The sequence below is a fragment of the Pinus tabuliformis genome, chromosome 6 (assembly GCF_031772625.1).
Source record: "Pinus tabuliformis cultivar Carrire ecotype Pingquan chromosome 6, CPIR1, whole genome shotgun sequence".
NCBI lineage: Eukaryota > Viridiplantae > Streptophyta > Pinopsida > Pinales > Pinaceae > Pinus > Pinus tabuliformis.
Window position 1 is genome coordinate 272,014,786 of NC_142292.1, and position 18,905 is coordinate 272,033,690.

General features: G+C 37.0%; 2 protein-coding genes across 5 annotated transcripts; one reads left to right on the top strand and one right to left on the bottom strand.

Annotated features, from left to right (window-relative positions):
* The first annotated feature begins 639 nt into the window (after positions 1-639).
* Positions 640-7,155, top strand: LOC149258411 (uncharacterized). Of its 4 annotated transcripts, none has more exons than XM_089415311.1 (15): positions 640-844; positions 1,201-1,319; positions 1,525-1,726; positions 1,973-2,158; positions 2,515-2,633; positions 2,839-3,040; positions 3,287-3,472; positions 3,829-3,947; positions 4,153-4,354; positions 4,601-4,786; positions 5,143-5,261; positions 5,467-5,668; positions 5,915-6,100; positions 6,457-6,575; positions 6,777-7,155. In XM_089415311.1, the coding sequence occupies exons 12-15, from the start codon at positions 5,600-5,602 to the stop codon at positions 6,865-6,867; spliced, it is 465 nt and encodes a 154-aa protein (XP_089271437.1). In that variant the 5' UTR covers positions 640-844; positions 1,201-1,319; positions 1,525-1,726; positions 1,973-2,158; positions 2,515-2,633; positions 2,839-3,040; positions 3,287-3,472; positions 3,829-3,947; positions 4,153-4,354; positions 4,601-4,786; positions 5,143-5,261; positions 5,467-5,599; the 3' UTR covers positions 6,868-7,155. The 4 variants fall into 4 exon arrangements, with proteins under 4 accessions (XP_089271437.1, XP_089271444.1, XP_089271447.1 ...); XM_089415318.1 differs by having other exon boundaries at positions 4,153-4,328; XM_089415321.1 differs by having other exon boundaries at positions 2,839-3,014.
* A 4,754-nt stretch (positions 7,156-11,909) lies between these two features.
* LOC149258412 (FRIGIDA-like protein 3) lies at positions 11,910-18,382 on the bottom strand. The gene is made up of 5 exons (XM_089415063.1): positions 18,332-18,382; positions 13,550-13,994; positions 12,898-12,941; positions 12,693-12,827; positions 11,910-12,575 (listed from the first exon to the last, which is right to left on the bottom strand). The coding sequence occupies exons 1-5, from the start codon at positions 18,380-18,382 to the stop codon at positions 11,997-11,999; spliced, it is 1,254 nt and encodes a 417-aa protein (XP_089271189.1). The 3' UTR covers positions 11,910-11,996.
* Between the last annotated feature and the right edge of the window lie 523 nt (positions 18,383-18,905).

Consider the following 18,905-nt stretch of genomic DNA (forward strand, 5'->3'; position numbering starts at 1 on the left):
AAGAGGTATTGTTGAAGGAATTCCCCCCTGTTTGCAACTCTAAGAAGCGCATATGCAAAACAAAACAAGCAATGCTATAGCTATGCTTGGTTTGGAATGATTCATGTCATTATTGATCCAGAATACTGTCAATTCTCTTTTCAGGTTTCTATTGGGTTTTTATTTTTTAATACAACACTTGTTTTAAGCAAAGGATATTGGATTCTGCAGGGTCTTCCTTGGCAGTTTAAGTGACTATTGTGTCACCCATCTACAGTGCCCTGTTATTGTCGTAAGGCCCCAGAAGAACAAGGGTCGTTGATTTTCAGTAGCCTCATGCCATGTCTGTGCTCTGAATCATCTTATGCTGGTTGGCCTTAATGCAAATACTACATCTACATCTAAAGGCAATGCTACATGGAAACACAGACTAGTAAATCTCAATAGTCACTCGTCTGTTGGAAATTTCCATTAGTTTTTTTAAACAGTCAAAATATGCTCTGGTTTATGTACAGTTCTGTCATGTGACTAGAATACAAAATGGCTGTTTTAGATTTTATAATTCGAAGGTAGCCGAGTGTTAACGTTTAGGATTTATTATTAAAAATGGGGGTTTAGGATTTAGCGTTTAACGTTTATGTTCAGAAGTTAATGGTTATTTCATTTTGGTGATTTTTACTATGTGCTGGAGAAAGAGGCAAAGGAGGAGGAGGAAGCTTTGATGAAGTCTAGACTAGCAATTTATCCTGGAAATGGATTGCAATTTAAAGATTCAGAGACCAGGTTGTTGGCACTTAAATTGGCATGCTCCTGCTGCTTCAATTCCAGACACATTTTTTTCAGGCTTCTTCACATTAAACTTATGGTTAGTTTCATAATTTATTGATGCAGTTATCTTCAAGCAGGTTCTATCTATTAAGGTCTTTTAGTATTGCAAATTTTAAGACAAAGGTCTTTCAATAGATCAGCTCCATGTTATTAGGATTGCAAAATTGAATTGAAAGGCCCATTGCCATCACTCGATCGGTCATGATATTCATCCTATCATGTAAATTCTGAGATAGTAGTACACACTTGTTATGAAAATATCACACTTCAATTCCAAGATCACAGCACAGTCTTTCACTGGTCACACCAGTGGCTTTTTGCAGCTTTTCTGTTTTCTTTTCTTCTGTGGTTTCATGATAGAAAAACTTGAGATATTTTTTGCCACTGTCCCAGGTGAATCCAGAGATGGAAGCTCGAATTGGAGATGCCAAGGAGGTCATATGCAAAGCAGCCAAAAAGTATAATCCTGACCTGTTGGTTGTAGGTAGTCATGGATCTGGGGTTCTTAAGAGGTATTGTTGAAGGAATTCCCCCCTGTTTGCAACTCTAAGAAGTGCATATGCAAAACAAAACAAGCAATGCTATAGCTATGCTTGGTTTGGAATGATTCATGTCATTATTGATCCAGAATACTGTCAATTCTCTTTTCAGGTTTCTATTGGGTTTTTATTTTTTAATACAACACTTGTTTTAAGCAAAGGATATTGGATTCTGCAGGGTCTTCCTTGGCAGTTTAAGTGACTATTGTGTCACCCATCTACAGTGCCCTGTTGTTGTCGTAAGGCCCCAGAAGAACAAGGGTCGTTGATTTTCAGTAGCCTCATGCCATGTCTGTGCTCTGAATCATCTTATGCTGGTTGGCCTTAATTCAAATACTACATCTACATCTAAAGGCAATGCTACATGGAAACACAAACTAGTAAATCTCAATAGTCACTCGTCTGTTGGAAATTTCCATTAGTTTTTTTAAACAGTCAAAATATGCTCTGGTTTATGTACAGTTCTGTCATGTGACTAGAATATAAAATGGCTGTTTTACATTTTATAATTCGAAGGTAGCCGAGTGTTAACGTTTAGGATTTATTATTAAAAATGGGGGTTTAGGGTTTAGCGTTTAACGTTTTTGTTCAAAAGTTAATGGTTATTTCATTTTGGTGATTTTTAGTATGTGCTGGAGAAAGAGGCAAAGGAGGATGAGGAAGCTTTGATGAAGTCTAGACTAGCAATTTATCCTGGAAATGGATTGCAATTTAAAGATTCAGAGACCAGGTTGTTGGCACTTAAATTGGCATGCTCCTGCTGCTTCAATTCCAGACTCATTTTTTTCAGGCTTCTTCACATTAAACTTATGGTTAGTTTCATAATTTATTGATGCAGTTATCTTCAAGCAGGTTCTATCTATTAAGGTCTTTTAGTATTGCAAATTTTAAGACAAAGGTCTTTCAATAGATCAGCTCCATGTTATTAGGATTGCAAAATTGAATTGAAAGGCCCATTGCCATCACTTGATCGGTCATGATATTCATCCTATCATGTAAATTCTGAGATAATAGTACACACTTGTTATGAAAATATCACACTTCAATTCCAAGATCACAGCACAGTCTTTCACTGGTCACACCAGTGGCTTTTTGCAGCTTTTCTGTCTTCTTTTCTTCTGTGGTTTCATGATAGAAAAACTTGAGATATTTTTTGCCACTGTCCCAGGTGAATCCAAAGATGGAAGCTCGAATTGGAGATGCCAAGGAGGTCATATGCAAAGCAGCCAAAAAGTATAATCCTGACCTGTTGGTTGTAGGTAGTCATGGATCTGGGGTTCTTAAGAGGTATTGTTGAAGGAATTCCCCCCTGTTTGCAACTCTAAGAAGTGCATATGCAAAACAAAACAAGAAATGCTATAGCTATGCTAGGTTTGGAATGATTCGTGTCATTATTGATCCAGAATACTGTCAATTCTCTTTTCAGGTTTCTATTGGGTTTTTATTTTTTAATACAACACTTGTTTTAAGCAAAGGATATTGGATTCTGCAGGGTCTTCCTTGGCAATTTAAGTGACTATTGTGTCACCCATCTACAGTGCCCTGTTGTTGTCGTAAGGCCCCAGAAGAACAAGGGTCGTTGATTTTCAGTAGCCTCATGCCATGTCTGTGCTCTGAATCATCTTATGCTGGTTGGCCTTAATGCAAATACTACATCTACATCTAAAGGCAATGCTACATGGAAACACAGACTAGTAAATCTCAATAGTCACTCGTCTGTTGGAAATTTCCATTAGTTTTTTTAAACAGTCAAAATATGCTCTGGTTTATGTACAGTTCTGTCATGTGACTAGAATATAAAATGGCTGTTTTAGATTTTATAATTCGAAGGTAGCCGAGTGTTAACGTTTAGGATTTATTATTAAAAATGGGGGTTTAGGGTTTAGCGTTTAGCGTTTATGTTCAGAAGTTAATGGTTATTTCATTTTGGTGATTTTTAGTATGTGCTGGAGAAAGAGGCAAAGGAGGAGGAGGAAGCTTTGATGAAGTCTAGACTAGCAATTTATCCTGGAAATGGATTGCAATTTAAAGATTCAGAGACCAGGTTGTTGGCACTTAAATTGGCATGCTCCTGCTGCTTCAATTCCAGACTCATTTTTTTCAGGCTTCTTCACATTAAACTTATGGTTAGTTTCATAATTTATTGATGCAGTTATCTTCAAGCAGGTTCTATCTATTAAGGTCTTTTAGTATTGCAAATTTTAAGACAAAAGTCTTTCAATAGATCAGCTCCATGTTATTAGGATTGCAAAATTGAATTGAAAGGCCCATTGCCATCACTCGATCGGTCATGATATTCATCCTATCATGTAAATTCTGAGATAGTAGTACACACTTGTTATGAAAATATCACACTTCAATTCCAAGATCACAGCACAGTCTTTCACTGGTCACACCAGTGGCTTTTTGCAGCTTTTCTGTCTTCTTTTCTTCTGTGGTTTCATGATAGAAAAACTTGAGATATTTTTTGCCACTGTCCTAGGTGAATCCAGAGATGGAAGCTCGAATTGGAGATGCCAAGGAGGTCATATGCAAAGCAGCCAAAAAGTATAATCCTGACCTGTTGGTTGTAGGTAGTCATGGATCTGGGGTTCTTAAGAGGTATTGTTGAAGGAATTCCCCCCTGTTTGCAACTCTAAGAAGTGCATATGCAAAACAAAACAAGCAATGCTATAGCTATGCTTGGTTTGGAATGATTCATGTCATTATTGAGCCAGAATACTGTCAATTCTCTTTTCAGGTTTCTATTGGGTTTTTATTTTTTAATACAACACTTGTTTTAAGCAAAGGATATTGGATTCTGCAGGGTCTTCCTTGGCAGTTTAAGTGACTATTGTGTCACCCATCTACAGTGCCCTGTTGTTGTCGTAAGGCCCCAGAAGAAAAAGGGTCGTTGATTTTCAGTAGCCTCATGCCATGTCTGTGCTCTGAATCATCTTATGCTGGTTGGCCTTAATGCAAATACTACATCTACATCTAAAGGCAATGCTACATGGAAACACAGACTAGTAAATCTTAATAGTCACTCGTCTGTTGGAAATTTCCATTAGTTTTTTTAAACAGTCAAAATATGCTCTGGTTTATGTACAGTTCTGTCATGTGACTAGAATATAAAATGGGTGTTTTAGATTTTATAATTCGAAGGTAGCCGAGTGTTAACGTTTAGGATTTATTATTAAAAATGGGGGTTTAGGGTTTAGCGTTTAACGTTTTTGTTCAAAAGTTAATGGTTATTTCATTTTGGTGATTTTTAGTATGTGCTGGAGAAAGAGGCAAAGGAGGATGAGGAAGCTTTGATGAAGTCTAGACTAGCAATTTATCCTGGAAATGGATTGCAATTTAAAGATTCAGAGACCAGGTTGTTGGCACTTAAATTGGCATGCTCCTGCTGCTTCAATTCCAGACTCATTTTTTTCAGGCTTCTTCACATTAAACTTATGGTTAGTTTCATAATTTATTGATGCAGTTATCTTCAAGTAGGTTCTATCTATTAAGGTCTTTTAGTATTGCAAATTTTAAGACAAAGGTCTTTCAATAGATCAGCTCCATGTTATTAGGATTGCAAAATTGAATTGAAAGACCCATTGCCATCACTCGATCGGTCATGATATTCATCCTATCATGTAAATTCTGAGATAGTAGTACACACTTGTTATGAAAATATCACACTTCAATTCCAAGATCACAGCACAGTCTTTCACTAGTCACACCAGTGGCTTTTTGCAGCTTTTCTGTCTTCTTTTCTTCTATGGTTTCATGATAGAAAAACTTGAGATATTTTTTGCCACTGCCCTAGGTGAATCCAGAGATGGAAGCTCGAATTGGAGATGCCAAGGAGGTCATATGCAAAGCAGCCAAAAAGTATAATCCTGACCTGTTGGTTGTAGGTAGTCATGGATCTGGGGTTCTTAAGAGGTATTGTTGAAGGAATTCCCCCCTGTTTGCAACTCTAAGAAGTGCATATGCAAAACAAAACAAGCAATGCTATAGCTATGCTTGGTTTGGAATGATTCATGTCATTATTGATCCAGAATACTGTCAATTCTCTTTTCAGGTTTCTATTGGGTTTTTATTTTTTAATACAACACTTGTTTTAAGCAAAGGATATTGGATTCTGCAGGGTCTTCCTTGGCAATTTAAGTGACTATTGTGTCACCCATCTACAGTGCCCTGTTGTTGTCGTAAGGCCCCAGAAGAACAAGGGTCGTTGATTTTCAGTAGCCTCATGCCATGTCTGTGCTCTGAATCATCTTATGCTGGTTGGCCTTAATGAAAATACTACATCTACATCTAAAGGCAATGCTACATGGAAACACAAACTAGTAAATCTCAATAGTCACTCGTCTGTTGGAAATTTCCATTAGTTTTTTTAAACAGTCAAAATATGCTCTGGTTTATGTACAGTTCTGTCATGTGACTAGAATATAAAATGGTTGTTTTAGATTTTATAATTCGAAGGTAGCCGAGTGTTAACGTTTAGGATTTATTATTAAAAATGGGGGTTTAGGGTTTAGCGTTTAACGTTTATGTTCAGAAGTTAATGGTTATTTCATTTTGGTGATTTTTAGTATGTGCTGGAGAAAGAGGCAAAGGAGGAGGAGGAAGCTTTGATGAAGTCTAGACTAGCAATTTATCCTGGAAATGGATTGCAATTTAAAGATTCAGAGACCAGGTTGATGGCACTTAAATTGGCATGCTCCTGCTGCTTCAATTCCAGACTCATTTTTTTCAGGCTTCTTCACATTAAACTTATGGTTAGTTTCATAATTTATTGATGCAGTTATCTTCAAGCAGGTTCTATCTATTAAGGTCTTTTAGTATTGCAAATTTTAAGACAAAGGTCTTTCAATAGATCAGCTCCATGTTATTAGGATTGCAAAATTGAATTGAAAGGCCCATTGCCATCACTCGATCGGTCATGATATTCATCCTATCATGTAAATTCTGAGATAGTAGTACACACTTGTTATGAAAATATCACACTTCAATTCCAAGATCACAGCACAGTCTTTCACTGGTCACACCAGTGGCTTTTTGCAGCTTTTCTGTCTTCTTTTCTTCTGTGGTTTCATGATAGAAAAGCTTGAGATATTTTTTGCCACTGTCCCAGGTGAATCCAGAGATGGAAGCTCGAATTGGAGATGCCAAGGAGGTCATATGCAAAGCAGCCAAAAAGTATAATCCTGACCTGTTGGTTGTAAGTAGTCATGGATCTGGGGTTCTTAAGAGGTATTGTTGAAGGAATTCCCCCCTGTTTGCAACTCTAAGAAGTGCATATGCCAAACAAAACAATGCTATAGCTATGCTTGGTTTGGAATGATTCATGTCATTATTGATCCAGAATACTGTCAATTCTCTTTTCAGGTTTCTATTGGGTTTTTATTTTTTAATACAACACTTGTTTTAAGCAAAGGATATTGGATTCTGCAGGGTCTTCCTTGGCAGTTTAAGTGACTATTGTGTCACCCATCTACAGTGCCCTGTTGTTGTCGTAAGGCCCCAGAAGAACAAGGGTCGTTGATTTTCAGTAGCCTCATGCCATGTCTGTGCTCTGAATCATCTTATGCTGGTTGGCCTTAATGCAAATACTACATCTACATCTAAAGGCAATGCTACATGGAAACACAGACTAGTAAATCTCAATAGTCACTCGTCTGTTGGAAATTTCCATTAGTTTTTTTAAACAGTCAAAATATGCTCTGGTTTATGTACAGTTCTGTCATGTGACTAGAATATAAAATGGCTGCAACTAGAAGAATGGAATGCCCTTCATGGAATATATATTACCCTTGTATGATTTGATATTTCATTTGAATGATCTTGGTTTGCATCCTACTGTGTTGGTTTATATAAAATTCTCACTGACATTCTATGAACTGGGATTGGGATTATCTAGGTACTGTCAATTCACACAAGTCGGGAGATTAAGCAAGATTTATATGTCATGAAATTTTGAAGAACATTATCTCTATTTTTGGTATGATAAGTTGAGTTTGGATGTGAACAATTATGACAAACAGTTTAGGTATTTCTGATGATGAGTGGAAAGTTCACCAGAAAGGCAATTTCTTTCAATCAAGATACACAATTTCTCCGGGACAAGAAAGAGGGAAAAAAAAAACAAAGACAACATGAATTCTAACTATGCACACTCAAATTATTCAATCAGATAAGAAAGAGGAAAAGAAAAACAAAGACAACATGAATTCTAACTATGCACACTCAAATTATTCAATTATTTCATACACAATTAGCTGAAGTCATAGGGTATCAAATTAATTCCGACACTTCAGATTTTCAGAGAAATGTTGATGTTAATTTTTCTGACAGGCATTCTATGTTAATCTTTGTTTCAACCATTTAAAGAAGTCATAGGATATCAAATTAACTCCCACGCTTAAGCTTTTCAGGGAAATGTTGATGTTAATTTTTCTGACCGGTATTCTATGTTAATCTTTGTTTCAACCATTTAAACATTTCGAAACGAATCTGAGTTATATAACTTATTCTGAGCACTGTCTCAAAAAAATTAATAATTCAAAAAACGAAATGCTTTGAGTGTTGGACATTAGATAAATCAACGTTTTCCGTGTGTTTGGCGACATGGACTAACTGTTTTTCGTGGATTTTTATCTCTGGCAATGTGATCGTTGACTAACACCTGTGGGTTATGGTCTAACGAAAATCGTGATTCCTAACAAGTAAGTGGTATCAGAGTGTAGGTCATGAGTTCAATACACACCTGGCTCTCGTTGGGGGAGATTGTTAGAGATTGGGTAAACCAACGTTCCCATGTATTGCGACATGGACTAACCGCCTCTGGTAAATCTTTATCTCTAGTAACGAAATCGTTAACTAACACTACCTCTTGGGAATCCTTATCTCTGAACACCTACAAATATTGATCTGTGATTCCCAACATTAAAATAGAAAATCTCAAGGTTGTCATCGCTAGAAGGCCATGGACATCATACTTAGTCACTTAGACGGCCGTGGACATCATACTTAGTCACTTAATTACGCCGTAAGGCGTTTCCCTCTGGGAAGAACTCCCTTATATGCCACCATGTCCTATTTTCGACCATTTATCTGATGTGTTAGACGATTAAAAGAGATTGTGCCGTTGGATCAGATCATTATAGTTGGAATTTTAATCAACGCTGATTGATTTCCCTGTTTATCTCATGCTGTTGCAAGGAAAGAAACTCACTGATCATTACCTTTTTATAATAATCACCAAAACAAAACAAAGTAGCTTCTATTCAACTACTTCCAGGAACCCATTATTGACAGCTTGTTTTCTAAGTAAAATCTTTGTCATGTTCTTTATTTTACAGAACTGCAGACTGTGGATGAGGGTCTCTACCTTTCTTGATCATCATTGTCCCGCTTAGGCTCATCTTCGTTATTCTCCAGTACCTCAAGCAGGTACCCAAGATGATCGGTTGAAGGAAACTTGTTGAGATCTGCATAAGAGGATGAATGAAATTACTTAAATGCAAAGTGACAGTCTCTAGAGAACATGTCTTGAATAAGTGGGTATCCTAGGTTTACCTTTTGATGCCTTGGATTCTATTTCAAACTGTGGGAATCCATTAGTGAATCTATTCTCGAGGGAGTGAGAAACAATAATAGGTAGTGATGTTGTAGGTACATTTGGGTAAATATCCATTTCTTTCTTTACACCAGCTCTTTCCTTAGGAAAACAAATGTCATTTATAATCAAGCCTTCATAAAACTAGCTGCTATCATATTTCAGGTATCTGGCTCCAGAATATTTCATGTATGGCACGGTTAATGAGAAGATGGACGTGTATTCCTTTGGAATAGTTCTTCTAGAGCTAATAACTGGAAGAAAACCAATCAATGACAAGAATCCTAAAGGCCAAGAAAGCTTGGTTATGTGGGTAGGGCTCTAGTGTCCTTGCTTGTTTTGTATTTGATAATTTTGGATTCTTTTGGTTTCTTTGTCTTGGTTCAGAATCTTAATCTCTTGTAAATTTCAAAATTTAGGCAAGGCTGCTTGTTTTGTATTTGATAATTTTGGATTCTTTTGGTTTCTTTGTCTTGGTTCAGAATCTTAATCTCTTGTAAATTTCAAAATTTAGGCAAGGCCATTACTGGCAGCTGGCTCTGTAAAAGAACTTGCAGATCCACTTTTGGAAGATGCTTATGACATGAGGAAGATGAAGAGAATGGTCATTGGTGCAGCATGTTGTCTGAGACAGGCAGCTTAGTTTCGACCTCGAATGAACAGAGTAATTACTCTTATTCTCATTAGTTGCCTATATATGTTTCAGTTTCTGATCTTATGTCAAATTTAGTTGCTTGAAGACATTTCCTTTCCTGTGAGGAGTTAGTGCTAGAATTGTTTTTTCCCATAACGAAGAATGGCACATGAAATATCGAGTTGATATCCTTCTGACATAGAGTAAAGGGTGTTTAGACCTAGTGTTTAGGGTTGTAATCTAAACATTTGTTTAGTAGTTCAATTTGTAAAATCATCACCCTTAAACAGGTTAGCCCTAAATGCTGATGGTGGGTTATGGCAAAATATTCAAAGCCTCAATTGCCAATAATCTATTTTTCCATTAATGAAATATAATATTCTTTGAATATTAGCAAAAGAGATTACATCATATCTCAAACCAAAGCTTCAGTATGCAAATTACCCCTCCCTGAATAGGCAAGAAGAGCCAGCATATCTGCTTTCGCTCCAATATCAAGAGAGTATATAGCTTTCCTGAGAATCGCTATCCTAGCTGAAATCTGGATTGCAAGATTTGAATTGAAAGCTTTGGTTTCCCCAAATAAAGTGGCTTACCTTTGCATTAAACTGACTTTGTGAAATTTCAAACAATGGATAAATGTTAATGCAAAAACGTGAACTTATTCTTCCTCATTGTTTGTCTGTAACTTATTATTGCAGACTTTGAAATTACTACGAGGAGAAGGAGATGACCTACCTTATTGGACCAAGAGGTAATTGACAATGTCCATGGAATTAGATGAATTGATTGAGGATGAATCTGGAGAAAACTCTAGGAGTTGTGACATCCAAACTCATCTATCACTTGCAATGCTTGGAGTTGATGATGATTTGGTATCAAACAGTAGTCCAGATCAAAGTGTAAATCTTGTACATGAGAGCAGAACATTGGAAGATTATTTCTATGGACATTATAGCCGTTCAACAAGCTTTGATTGATTTAAATCTACTTCTCTGAGCTTCATAATTTTCCTTACTCCTTGCTTCTGTAAAAGCTTAAATATTTTATACTTGGTGTATTACTGTGAGCCAATCCCACTACTTAGCTATGTTCAATTTCAATCACTCTCCATATTGGCTGAAGATGTGTCTGAAGTTGAGTGGAGTCCATGTAAAGTCCCTTGCCAATTCCTTGTATAAATGTGAAAGCCATTAGTGGTCACTCGTTTTGGTGACCCACTGGTGCTCACTAGAGCTGAAAAATTTTCTTGTCCTTGCCTTTGGAGCAATTGTATGTATGTGGAAGGAAAAGCAATTATGATATCGCTATTGATATGCCAAACCATTGTTATGAACTTTTTTAGGTCTGAAGATGTGTAACTTGTGGTTTAGCTTGGTACATTCTCTTGTATACCAGTTTACTTTGAATTTGTCAATATCATAAGCCCAATAGCGATTTAAGTGTATGTCTGCATGGCAGAACTGCATTGCGGTTGAACTTTTTCTAAAATTAAGTTGTATTTAAAGAAATATGGTGTCTAAAAAGCATAGAACTCCAAACATCAAATCTCTTTGCTCCTTGTAGGCTTGAACCAACATCTCTTCTAGAGAAATTCAACAATTCTAATTTAATAATCCTATCGGCCTCTCTTTGTACCTTTTGAGACAATTGCTAGTTCTAGATGGGACATATAACTCCAATGTGCTTTGTCCTCGTTACAGAGAACACAAAAATATTAATGCAGGGTATAACAACTATATCACTAGCACTACAAATCATTTCTGCTCAAAAAGGGGGCTTTTAATCATGCAGCAGCTTAAGAGGGGCAGGGTCCAGCTTAAGAGGGGCAGGGTCCAGTTTCAAAAATAGCCTTACAATTGGACTAATCAAAATAAAATCTGATTCGCTTAATAGGCGTAGAGTAAACAAGTACCAATGAGGTAATGTGCAAGTGGACAATTAAATCATATTCAGCACAAGACCAGCCCTCGGCATACAATGCAATTGAAAGTCTTGTGTTATGAGCTCCGAACAAGATCACAAATGATATATTATTCACCAGATTTTAATCTTCGACAAAGAGACAGATTGATCCTCTCTGATTTGTCAAACAAATAAAAAAATACCAAAATTATGCATATAATCATCTTTGAACTGTAAACACTACAGTATATAGTAACCTGGGAAAGTGATGAAGCACTCAATACCATACAAAAATAAAATTCCTTAATAGAAGATTCCTTAATAGAAGAAAACACCACTGAAAATTGTGAAAAGCTGCCAAATGAACTTTGCCAATCTTTTAGATTTACAGAAACAAAGTCAAAAAACCTCTTCAAAGCTAACTGCTTACTACCAGCCACATCCAATAGAAAAGGTTTTATGGGGCCTGATAAGATCAGAACTTGCTTGACCACGGTAAGATAAGCACCGTACCTACCTAATGTATAAAAGAAGACTGATAAGCTGGAGGAGGGGTAGGCAGTCTACTGCCAAAGTGATGGTTGCTGTAATTAGTAGAGGAATTGTAAGAATCGGAACCCAACAACGAAGGCCCCATGTTATCTGATGGATACATATATGGCCTTGAGAGCGAGACTGGAGTCCTATTTCCAACACCATAGCCTGCTCCATATAATCCTTGGTTTGATCTGTCATATGCATTTTGGCCCTGTAGGTTGTAGGATGTAACACCTGGAGCTGCACCAGAATATTGTACTCTATCCAAAGACCTATAAAAGCTTCTGTCTGCACCATTGGAAGAAGCATAAAGAGTCGGAGTTCTTTCATCTGCACTTAACGGAGGCATATATACACCAGCGTTTCCTCCATTAGCACGAGGACGCTTAGGTTGAGACTTAACAACACCTGCAGACCTTTTTCTGTCAGCCTTAGCTTTCTCTAGCTGAGCTACACGCTTTTGAAGAGGATCTGGTGAGAACTGCGATTCAAGTTTGTGCTCCTCAATGCACTTTATAACAGCTCTGTAAGCAGAAAGCTCTTTTGTATTTACTTCATTCTGTAGCAGCGAATAAAAATATCGGTCAAAAAAGGAACTTCCGATATAACCAACAATACTAAGCCAAAATGATCATCACATAACAAGACATTTTCTATAACAGTAATACAATCGTACTTGTGCAACAGTAGAGTTATTCCCGCTTTTTAAACTTGCCTGAGAAGCTTTCTTAGCATCTTTCAGATATTCCTTCAACAAAGGAACAGGTGCAAACTTCTCTGTCAGCCCAAATGCATGAGCAAAGTTGACTGCCTCAATTTGTTTTCAACAAAGGAACAGGTGCAAACTTCTCTGTTAGCCCAAATGCATGAGCAAAGTTGACTCCCTCAATTTGTTTTCCACTATTGAACAGGGTTTCTACAACATCTGCATGAAATTGTCACAAAATTTTCAGTTAATCTGAATATGTCACAAACATTTGAAATACCAAAAGACAGTTTACTGTGAAAGAAAAAACAATACAGACAACTTCAACGGATTTGTCAATAAAGATAACAGCGATGCCAACTTGAGACCATTTTTGTAAGTAAACAGTTCCCCACTCATGAAAGGCCTTATGACACTTTACCATAGCTGATCATCTTCAGGTGCCTTTATTAATATCAACAAAATAACTTACATACAACTTTCTACCTCATAAAAAGATGTCTACCTAGTAGAGGCCACTCAGTATCTGCCTTGCATATGAAATGTTGAGATCTAAAGAAAAGACTACCAACCCCGTCAACTTAGAAACCCGTTCACTGGACTAAACAAAAAACGTTGGGAAGGTTTACTACAGCCAGGATTACCAAAATTTATCTTCAACTCAATCAACCACAACCAAGTATACTGATAAAATCCACCAGTCCCTCAAAAAAACCAAGCTAGCCATGAATGCCAGAAAAACAACAAAAAGCCTATCTACCAAAATGGATGGAAATTTTGCCAGCCTAGCCACTGAGGCAAACATTACAGAACATCAGCCAACCAACCTGGCATTTTTGATTCAAGTCCAAGGGAACGACAGAGTTCAGGTGTCTGCCTGCACCGTGCAAATGCAAGAACAAGCTTGCATAAGTCATCTTTATCAAACTCTGACGCAATTCCAAAAGTAGCTAGAAGTTGCAAGAAGGCCTGGGCCTCCAACGAATTGCCATTGGCAACACCTCCTTCAAGGTTTATCTTTGACTTCCATTCATGTGCAATACTTTTGGCTTGCTCCTTTATATTTAAGGGCATAACTGGATGTTCAACACCCAAAATAGGATCTGCCAAAACAAGTACAAGAGATTCCAGTAATAATGTACAGGCCCGGCGTAGAGCCGGGAGCCCAGACTCTTTCTTGTCACTTGACTTTTGTTCAAGAGAATAAAACCCCTCCAAGGACTCCAACACTAACCGTGGTGGGTCAGTTGCAGAGTTTAATGCAGAGGGAACCTAATTGCAAAGCCCTATTTCCAATTGCAAAAGTCATTAAGAATGGGAAGAAAGGATTTAGGGATTATAATATCTGAAAATTTCTATTTTTAAAGTATTATAAAATGAGTTTAGATATTTATATAACAATAATAAGTGGAAATAAGAAAAAGAAAAAGAAAAGAAAAGAAATTGATTGGAGATAAACTTTTTATAATTTTGTAAATGTTATTGAGTTCCAATGCTCAAACAAAATATTTATAAAAGGTAATTCACTTGTCTGTGGATGAAGCAAGCATTTGGAGGCTAATTCGTGAAGTCTGACAATAAAAGAGGTGAAATTAGAATGAGTAATGATAAGACAGACATCCTTGTATAGAAATTGCAATGAGGTTCTTCTTAAAGGTGACTTAATTGTATCACATTGATTTTGACATGACAACATCAGCAAAATTATATAAAAGTCGTTGCAACTAGTACATCTGTGTTTGGTGCATTAATCACAATATGAGATTGAAGGAATCTGGCGCATTCTCGATCAGAACTATTGCTTGATTGACAACAACATGAGTCTTGTGTTGTACAACAATTGTATAATTGGTGCATTAATCACTGTATGAGATTGAAGGAATCTGGTCGCATTCTCAATCAGAACTATTGACAACAGCATGGGCCTTGTGTTGTACAACAATTGTATAATTTGATTGTGAAGGATTTAAGGAGAAGTAATGTTGTTTTTTCTGATCCTAGCAAGGATTAGCAAATATACTATTTATTGGTCCCTGTGGTATACATTGTTTGGACCTTGTTTTCTCCCTTTATTGTAAGTGCATAAAAATATTAGATTCATAGGACAGGGTACAATTAATCATGTGATCCAATGATCTTGGACGTTTTTTATTGAATTCTTCAAAACTTATTTCCATTTGATCTTCCAAAATGTGAAGATAGTTTTATTGGTTGGAACAATGCTACAACTTACAAGTTATAATAACAGAGATCCTGTTCTGCATAATGCTTTCCACCTTGCAATCTTTTTGTGGATATGGTTAAGCAATATTCTCTTCGAGTAAAGAATAAATTATTGTGTGTAGAGTCATTGGGTTTACTATAGTAATGATCGTAACATTTTGTAGTCTTTTGTTTGTTGTTATGTGGTTTAGTGGTTGAGACAGTGCATTACCATGTTAATGACCCAAAGTCAAACTTAGAGATCAGAGCCCTCAATTATAAGTTGGTTGAATTTTATGAGATTTATATGCAATATTAATTCAATAATTAAAAAAAATATAGACTTAAGCACCCTAAATAAACTTCAATTTATACATCTTTAGAATCTCATTTATGCTACATATCTGCATCTTATGTACATTTTCCCATTCCCATGTCGGAATTGTTCCTCAATTTATGCCTTACGGCGTTTCCTTTGCAACATTTGGTGCAAATGCTAGTTATATTTCTTAGGCCCAATCCAATCCCACAAACAGAAAGCGAAAGGTTCATGATATGACTATTTAAATTAAACACGACCGTTGCGGGGTGAAAACCAAAACCCGAGTAAAAAACAGTTGATTTACAACCTATCAATACTACATTGACCGGAAAAACTATAGCCAAATACATCATTTTGTGGACATTCAGACTCCAAACAATTTGGTAATGCATAGACAATTCTCCAGATATTGCGGAAGTTGTTCGAAGCTAAAACAGTCTCGGAGGAGTCCCAGAGTCATGAAGAAGATAGCCTTCCAAGACGAGCTCCTTGTTGTCTGCCAACCTAGAGAAAAAGAAACAACCTCCTCCGACACCATAGAAATCTGCAATTAAAACCATTCCAAAACGCTGCAAGACGCCGAAGTTGGCACCAAAAATGCATTGTGTCCCTTTCACCACTGAAAAAACATAACCATTGAAATTACAGAGAGATATAAAACACATAATCTTTAACACTATAATAGCAACAAGTTATTCTCTGCCCTTATCAAAATTCATATGCACCTAGCTCCCACAGAAAGCCAAATATATGTTGCAAACAAAAACCAAACCATTTGACGCCCCATAACAAAGATAAAATATATGGTGCAAACAAAAACCAAACCATTTGATAACCCATAACAAAGATAAAAGGCAGACTGTCATGTAGAAACCAAGTTGTAGTATATGAAAAACAATAACAAAACACTTGAAACCATCGCCATCACTGACACCTAAAACCATCGCCATCACTGATCATGTTCTGAAGAAATTAAAACATGTGTTTGATTGCCCTCATCCGAAGGAGGGTCAGTAAGGTGGAAGCATAATTGCTCACTAGAAAACCTTCCACTCGAGCTAGATGTTGGTTGACATTATCTAGACAAAAGCCTTATTTCTCAACTTATGCTTGATGTCCTCTCAGGAAGAAAAACATTAGAGTTCAACTTATGTTTGATGTCCTCTAAGGAAGAAAAAAAATTGGAGTTCGCCACCTGCTTGTCCTTAAAAAGAAGGCGCAAGAGAGTGGTCATTTGTTGATGGAGTTCCAAAGAACTTAGAAAAGAGAGTGGCCATTTGCTGATGGAGTACCTAAGAACTTAGAAAATGTAGTCAATGTAAATATATGTGTGTGTAATTTTGTGTTTAAGTTCCTCTGCCTTATGACAAGGTGGTCAGAGAGATGGCCGAGAAGAGAATGAACATGAAAGTGGAAACACCAGCAGAAGCTTCAACATCAATCAAAGAGTTGACAAATCAAATGTGAGATGTTATTATTGCAATAAATGTGGTCACTATGCTTGTGATTGTAGGAAGAGGTTAGCTAATCAAAGAAACGAGAGAGCTAATGTCACTATAGAGAGTACTAACTCCAGTTCCTAGCTTGCCATACCATGCATGAACCTTCTGATGGTGTGTGGCTATTAGACAATGGTTGCAATAACCACATCACAGGCAACAAGAACTTGGTTGCAAATTTGGATCAATCTGTGAAGCCAAAGGTAAAGTTGGGAACTAACAAGACTGTGGATGTAGATGTCAAAGGAGTGGTAAACATTCTGACCAAGCAAGGGGAGTCGAAGACAATCTCAGAGGTATATTATGTCCCTGGTCTCAAACATAATTAAATAAGTGTTGATAAATTGACACGGAAATGATACATAGTTATGTTTCAAGGACAAGATTGTGTTATATATGACAAGCCCTTGAGCAAGTGTAGAAATCCTTGTAGATTCACAAGCTCATACAACATACTAAAGCACAGGACAAGAATCTACTTCTACTTTCAACCAGCAGAAGCCAATAGATCGATGAAAACAATATGAACAAGAAGAATATAAATCAATGGCACATAACAAAAGATGTATCTGGGGAAAGCCACTACTCAAAACCTTGCTATCTATATTACATATATCAGAAATATGCGTGAAGATACAAAGATTGTTCTCACTAGAACAATTATACACAAGTATGCTCAACTCTCTTAGCTCACAAGCAAACTCTTGGCCAACACTTAACCAATTCTGCAGCTCTACAAGCCCCTAATATCTTGCGTAATTCCTAGGATGAATAACCTGTATTTAAAGGGGATTCATGCTTCCAAAACTACACAATACAAATATAGGTCCTTCTTTGATTGCATGCATGATCTATACAACTCAGTAAATCATACTACTGATATTACACTGTCCCTGCACTCTAGTCTCAACTGGGTCTTTCTCAGAATCGACATGCATGAGTTTCTGATGAGGGAATATTCAGTTAACTAGAGTGACACTTGTGGATTCACTAGTACACCAACTGACTATTAACTCTCTATTAGTTCCATAAATAGTTCGGCACTAATTTATCTAAACATAACTCAGTAAACTGAGTGACCTAATTTACAACTCAATTTAAACTCATACTGGACCCCTATAAATTAGGGAGAACATATACATGACTTCAAAAAGACTTCCAACTCGAAATTCCTAAGCTAATTAAGTTAACTAAACTTAATTAATTATTTACAAGTTGCTATGAGAATAGAATTTGATTTTAATTCTCAGTTTAATTCAAGGACAAATTAAATTGGAATTTCTTCTTGCCATTTCTCAACACTCCCTTTCAACAAGAAAGGGATTATCAACTACGCCGATCCTGCCTCTGTGAAACTCGAATTTACATCTTGACAATGCCTTTGTCAAAATGTCCGCATCTTGCTTCTTCATGGGAATGTACTCTAGCAACATAATCCACCTCAATACACAATATTTGAGATGATGATATCAGATATCAATAGGTTTGGACCTATCATGAAAAATTGGATTTTCATAAAGTTTGATACAACTCTGATTATCGCAGTAAATCACTATCAGATCCATCTGGTCACCAAATAGACCAACCAGGATCTTCCTCACCCATATGGCCTCGCGTGCTGCTTGACTCGCAGCCATGTACTCTGCCTCTACTGAACTGAGTGCAACTGATCTATGTTTCCTGTTGTACCAAGAAATTGTCATTGATCCAATACTGAAGATCCCTCCTGATGTGCTCTTCCGGTTGGATAGAATCCCTTCCCAATCTACATTGGTGAAGCCTTGAAGCTTCAATCCCTCTATCTGTCTGTACCATAATCCATACTGAGAAGTGCCCTTGAGGTATCTCAACACATGCTTTTCTACCTTCCAATACAACTTGGTAGGCCTAACCGTCACTTCACTAAGTTGGTTAACGACATAGCACATTTCTGGTCATGTGTTCACCAAGTACATGAGTGAACCCACAAGTTGCCTATAAAAAATAGCTTCCACTACCTCCCCTGAAGTAGCATCCTCCTTCCTCCAGTTACCTGCTAGAGGAGTCTCCATGGGTTTGTTTCTCTCCATGCAGAATCTCCTGAGTATCTCATTGGCATACATTCCCTTAGACACAAACAAATCCCCATCTCCCCACCATACCTCCATGCCAAGAAAGTAA

Bases quoted from the DNA above. Each gene is read 5' to 3' on its own strand.
- LOC149258412 (XM_089415063.1), bottom strand. From the start codon at position 18,382: ATGGCTGCGAGTCAAGCAGCACGCGAGGCCATATGGGTGAGGAAGATC. The intron at 12,942-13,549 runs GTTGGTTGGCTG...AATTTCATGCAG, and splicing joins ACTTGAATCAAAAATGCCAG to ATGTTGTAGAAACCCTGTTC. The intron at 12,828-12,897 runs GTCAACTTTGCT...AAACAAATTGAG, and splicing joins GTGGAAAACAAATTGAGGGA to GCAGTCAACTTTGCTCATGC.
- LOC149258411 (XM_089415311.1), top strand. From the start codon at position 5,600: ATGCTGGTTGGCCTTAATGAAAATACTACATCTACATCTAAAGGCAAT. The intron at 6,101-6,456 runs GTTAGTTTCATA...CCACTGTCCCAG, and splicing joins TTCTTCACATTAAACTTATG to GTGAATCCAGAGATGGAAGC. The intron at 6,576-6,776 runs GTATTGTTGAAG...TGGATTCTGCAG, and splicing joins GGATCTGGGGTTCTTAAGAG to GGTCTTCCTTGGCAGTTTAA.